Source organism: Canis lupus, chromosome 27, assembly GCF_048164855.1.
Source record: "Canis lupus baileyi chromosome 27, mCanLup2.hap1, whole genome shotgun sequence".
In the NCBI taxonomy this organism is placed as follows: domain Eukaryota; kingdom Metazoa; phylum Chordata; class Mammalia; order Carnivora; family Canidae; genus Canis; species Canis lupus.
In genome coordinates, this window is record NC_132864.1 from 30,097,455 (window position 1) to 30,103,454 (window position 6,000).

General features: G+C 56.2%; 1 protein-coding gene across 1 annotated transcript; it reads left to right on the plus strand.

The window, feature by feature from the left end:
• Positions 1–2,499: 2,499 nt before the first annotated feature.
• MTFP1 (mitochondrial fission process 1) lies at positions 2,500–6,000 on the plus strand. The gene is made up of 4 exons (XM_072803228.1): positions 2,500–2,802; positions 3,720–3,847; positions 4,224–4,456; positions 5,427–6,000. The coding sequence occupies exons 1-4, from the start codon at positions 2,736–2,738 to the stop codon at positions 5,497–5,499; spliced, it is 501 nt and encodes a 166-aa protein (XP_072659329.1). The 5' UTR covers positions 2,500–2,735; the 3' UTR covers positions 5,500–6,000.

Genomic DNA, 6,000 nt, shown 5'->3' on the forward strand with positions numbered 1-6,000 from the left:
CCGAGGCGTCCAACCCCCGCCCCGTCTCAGGGCCGCCAGCCTCTCATCAAGTAACTCTCCATCTGAGCATCCCACACAAAAATGACAAGTGACATCAAGACAGCAGATCTCGGTGAAGGCCTTCCCCAGTCTGGGTGTCCCACGGTGCCGGCCAGCCCGCCTCCTGACTGACCTCAGCAAGGCTTTGGCGGTCCCATCTCTGGGGGAGGCGTCCGGCGGGTGCTTTGGGTTCCTGGGGTCTGGCGGGGAGGCTGCCCGGGCAGGGGGCCAAAGGCCGGCCTGGCATCTGGGGGCAGCGACAACGCCCGGAAGGCCCCCGGCCCCTCCGGCCGGCGACAAGCAGGGCTGGCCCGGGAGGCGCTCAGCGACCGGGGACCGCACGTGTCGCCACGCCACGCCCTGCAAACGGACACGGGAAGGCGGCGCCGCCGGGGCCCGCGGGAGAGCCAGGCGCGGGCCCCGCGTGCGGAGACGCTCGGGCGAAGCGGAGGGAGGAGCAAGGGGCGGGGCTGGCGCCGAGCGGAGCCGCCTGAGGGTGCGCGGGCGCCGGCCCGGCCGCTTACGAGGCGTCGTCCAGACCTTGGTTTACTACGCTCTGTTAGGAAAATTAACCAATGAATAAAGAAGCAACGTTCAGCGCACGGGGAATGGAAGTCAATGCCCACCACCTAGCTCCTCACTGCCCCTCACTCAGAGTGACAGAATTTGTGCCTCAGTAGCCTCACCCGGCCGCCAATAAGTGGGGTCCACGCGCAGAAGCCACCCGCTAGTCCCCTGGGGCGCGCGCTTCCCAGGGGACCCGACGACCAGCTTGCTTCCCGATTGGCCCAGCCGAAGGACCGCCTTCCGCCATCTTTGTTAAGGGCACCAAGGGGGCTGCTGGCCACCTTCAAGGTTTGGGCGGAGGCCCCGCCCCACTCGGTCTCACGGTGCGCACCGGAAGTTTCCTGCGCACGGACGAGTGCGGGTCTGGGGAGAGCGCGGCGCCCGCGGGGGGCACAGAGGGGGAGGGGAGCGGCCGAACGACGCTCACGTGGTGCTAGGGACCGTCTCCTAATTCCCCGCCAGCGCTACCGGTGTTTCCGGGGCTATAGATCGCATTTGGCCGAGTCCCAGCTTCCTGCAAGGTCACCACCGCTGATCCGGCTGCCCTACACAACCATAAAATGACAAGAGACGCCGAGGACTAAAAATGAGGTCCTTTTTTTTTTTTTTTTAAAGATTTTATTTATTCATGAGAGACACAGATTGAGAGGCAGAGACACCGGCAGAGGGAGAAGCAGGCTCCCTGCGGGGGGGGGGGGGCGGGGGGGCGGGGAACCTGATGTCGGACTCCATCCCAGGACCCGGGGATCACGACCTGAGCCAAAGGCGGATGCTCAGCCACGGAGCCACCCAGGTGTCCCAAAATGAGGTCCTTAATACTGAATCAGTGGTCTTTATGTTTCCAATCTTTATTTGAAAATCATAAAAAGCTATTTCTTTAAAATGAGTGCCCTCTGGGTACCAGGCAACAGCCCTGTGGTTATGGCCCTGGATTGTTGGAAAGATTCAAGGAAATAATACGCGCACAGCGCTTAGAAGAGAGGCTTAACAAGTGAGCGCTCAGGAAATATGGGCCTCTAGTGGGTTTTACAGACGTAGCTAATAGGTGGCTCAACTGGGATTTGAACCCAGGACTACCTGTCTTTAATGGCTGCCTCTTTGCTAGCTGATACCTCCAAAATCCAAAGGATTCACAGCTTTAGTGAAGCGCACTCATTGTACACATGAAAAAACTGAGGTCAGGCTGGGGAAGGAGTTTCTAAGTAATCGCTACTACCCAAGACCACTCATTCGGTTCTGCTCACTTCCCTGATGTCTTGTTTCCTTAGCCTCATTCATTCATTCATTCATTCATTCATTCATTCATACTAGGTCCTTCCCACAAGAATCGTGGTCTGGGGGTTACATCAATCCAGTTAGACCTCAGAACTTGATATATGAACATGGCACCTGGCAGGAAGGCACTGGAGTCCAAATATCCACCCTCCCCCCAGGCTCCTTAACTCAGCTCAATTTAAGAGCGCAGGATCTGGAGCCACTGCCTGGATTCAGATGCCAGCTTCACCACTTAGCTGTATGACTTGAGAAAGTGACCCATTTGTGTGTGTGTGTGTGTGTGTGTGTGTGTCTGCCCCTATTTCCTTGTCTGTAAAATGGGGGTCCCAGGTTGGTGGGATGCTTTAAGAAAGTAACCTGTCTAGAGTCTTCACCGAACGGTCTGGCCAGTGGTAAACTTAATAAATGATTTCTTAATAATTAATCCTTGCAACTGTCCCTGGAGTGAACACCGTGTTCCCCATTGAATAAATTAATAAAATGAGGCTCAGAGTACACAGTCTCTTGCCTGAGGTCACACAGCTATAAAGTGTAACCAGGAAGTGTAGCATGCCGCATTTGAACCCCCGTCTCCTGGGCTCCAAATCTACAGTCTGTCGCGGGTAAGGATTGCGACAGCCACTCAACCCCGGAGGAAACGTGAATATGAATCTGTGAAACCCAAGCCCGGGAGAGGGGCTTCGGTGCGCGGGGTAATTTGCAGACGCTCCCTGCTGGCGGGGACAGCTCGACCTGTGTCCTTCAGTCCGGGACCTTCGGCTGGTCCCGCCGCGGCAGCCCGGAGCCGTAGTGGAAGCTGAGGTGGGACCGGCAGCAGGACCGGCTGCAGGGGCTCCGGCCGAGCCAGAAGCGCCATGGCCGAGCCGCCCCCGCGGGGTGCCGAGCGCGACCTTTTCCGGGACACTTGGGTGCGGTACCTAGGTGAGTAGGGGCGGGGGCACGGTGACCCCCCACCCTGGGGCTGGAGACGCAGAGGTCGCCAGACGCCAGCCAGAGGCCTGGAGAAGGGGGAAGGACCGCAGTCCTCATTGTGCCTGCGCCGGAGAGCGGGCTCAGAGAGGGCCAGACACTTGCCCGAGGCCCCGCAGCTCGGCCCTGCGCGGATCAGCCCCCCAGGCCTAAGCTCCAGGGCCGGGGGGGAAGGCGCTGAGGGGACGTCGGGACCCTGGCCGTGGAGTGGGCATCTGGCCCTCATACGGGCTCTGCTTGGTGTTCGGTTTTCTTCTTGGCAGATAGAGATGAGCACAGTGTTCGTGGAGTGGTAGTTGTACGGGTAGAGGGAGGTGAGGCCCTGGAAGGACCTGGCACGTGCTGAGGGCCTCATCAGCCGACCTGCTCCCCATTGGCGCCCGTGCTTCCAGAACCCAGGCCGGGGGGGGCGAGGGAATAATTGTGACTGTACCCAGCTCTCCCGCAATGGCCCCGGAGTCGAGGTGGACTTCATAGGTGCCTTTTTATAGAGCCGGAAACTGAAACTCAGAGAAATAAAATCACTTATCTAAGGTCACCCAGCTACTGCTTAGCGGGCTGGGATTAGGACTAGTGCCCCCTCGTGGAGCAAAATATCTCCCTTCCCCATAGCCGGAATTATTATTTTTTTATTTTTATTATTTTTATTTTTATTTATTTTTTAGAGAGACAGAAAGAGTAAGAGAGAGAGAGAGAGAGAGAGAGAGAATGTTATACAGGCTCCAAGCTCAGCACAGAGCCCATCGTGGGGCTCCATCTCACAACCCTGAGATCGTGACCTAAGCCGAAATCAAGTCAGATGCTTAACAGATGGAGCCACCCAGGCACCCCACTCCCTACACCAGAATTAAATGTCTTCTCCCCAACAGGCTATGCCAATGAGGTGGGAGAGGCATTCCGTTCCCTGGTGCCAGCAGCTGTGGTGTGGCTGAGCTATGGTGTGTCCAGCTCCTACGTGCTGGCCGATGCCATTGACAAGGGCAAGAAGGCAGGAGACGTGAGTGTTAGCCTGCCCCTCAACCCCCCACCCTAGTCCACTCCCTTTGTGATTTACCACAGCCTTGCATGTGGCAAAATCCCTGGTGGACGAATCCAATCCCTACAACCTTGCCTGTTGCAGTCCATACCCCAGTCCTGTTTGTAGGTAGTGCACCCTACCCCTAGCCCTGCATGTGACACAGTCTGTACCCCAGTTCTGGATGTGAATGAGTCCACCCTCAGGCCTGAATTGGCACAGTCCAGAACCTGACAGTAGTGTGGTTCTGTCCCCATCCCCACTGGCCCCTTCCCTGCCCTGGTCCAGCCTCATTCCCTTGTCCACAGGATTTCCCACCTCTTCCCCTGCTGGATTAATTGTCTCTTGTTCCTACCAGGTACCAAGCCCGGAGGCAGGTCGCAGCACCAGGGTGACCGTGGCTGTGGTGGACACTTTTGTGTGGCAGGCTCTGGCTTCTGTGGCTATCCCAGGCTTCACTATCAACCGTGTGTGTGCTGCTTCTCTCTACATCCTGGGCACTGCCACCCGTTGGCCTTTGTCTGTCCGCAAGTGGACCACCACTGCACTGGGGCTTCTGGTCATCCCTGTCATCATCCATCCCATTGACAGGTGGGTGCCCCTCCCAGCCTCAGGGATCATCCACTCTACAGGTGGAGATAAGCTCCGAGAGAAGTGGGGTGTTCCCACTTTGCAGAAAACAATAGCAGCAGAGGCAGGGCTGGCAGTCAGGGCTCCTGAGGTAGAAAGGACTCTGTCCTGGCAGGTATTTGACAGGAAAGGCTTGGGAGGTGCCTTGAGGGTATAGGACACAGGACCAGTAGATTCTAGGAAGAAAGCCCAGTGTCACAGAACAGCCAGAGGCACGCAGGAACAGGTGCAAATTGGAGGGGATGGGTTTGGGGAGGTTTTGGTAACAGAAACCCGACTAAAGCTGGGTTAAGTAAAATAAGAATTAATTGTTTCATGAAACTGAAAAGTCCAGAGTTATGCTGCTTTCAGGCATGGCTGGATCTAGACACCCAAATGATGTCTTTAGGGGTCTTGATCTCCCCATCCTACTGCTCTTCTTTCCACACTACCCTATGTTGGCTTCACTCATTTTCCCCACGTGGGAGCAGAAATAGCCTCCAGCAGCTCCTAGCTTCCATCTCATCAGTTTAGCAAGCCCCAGAGGAAGCTTTTCATAACTGACCAAGAAAATCCCAAGGAAGGCTGTCATGGGTCTATTCTGGACTCAGTGCCCTCCCCTGAGCCAATTTCTCTTTTCTGATTGGCCACACTTGGGTCATCTGCCTGCTCTTAGAACCAGAGATGGGGCCAACTCAACCAGATCAACATAGAGTGAGAAGAGCAGTCTCTTCCCAAGGGAACATAGCTTAAATAAAGGCCCTAAGTGAGCTTTTTACCCTCTTTATGACTCAGTTTCCCCAGCTGAACAAAGAAAAGGATGATGTCTGCTACCTGGATGGCACTTGTGTCCTGCATCTAGGAGTCCCTTTCCTAGCCCTGACCTCCTACCTCCCTTTCCCCCCTCTAGCTCCCAGTGGTTACTTGCTCATCACTGTCCACCACCCCACAGGTCAGTGGACTTCCTCCTGGACTCCAGCCTACGCAAGCTCTACCCCTCAGTGGAGAAGCCCAGCTCTTCCTGACCCCACCCTGATAACTGGCCCATTCACTGCTCTAGTCCAACTTCCTCCTCCTGCCAGGGGGTACGGATGGATGCCTGGCTCCCTGAGTCTGAGGCCCGGGTATGTTTGAGCCAGATGGAAACTAAGAGAACAAAGACCTCAAGGAGCAGCAGCTGCCATGACTCACAGGAATGGGAGACCTAAACCCCATCTGCTTCCTTGGAATCTGTGATACCGAGAGGGAGTGGACCTGTCTTTTGACAGGAAAGTAACATCCTCCCATGGAGGATAAGCAGACAGGCCCAGACAGGGGAAGCCCAGATCACTTAGCAGTCTGGGAACCCAGGAGGCCCAGTGGCTTGGCCCTGCAAAAGTGTGGCTGAACCAAAAAGCAGCAGGTACCCGAAGAAATGCAGGGGTGCCATAGGGGGTACCCTGAGGACTGATTCTCCAGCTAGCTGATCTGCTCAGGCCTGGTTGGAAGGCAGGACAGCCCCCAGCCAATAAATTCTCAAGAAGTTG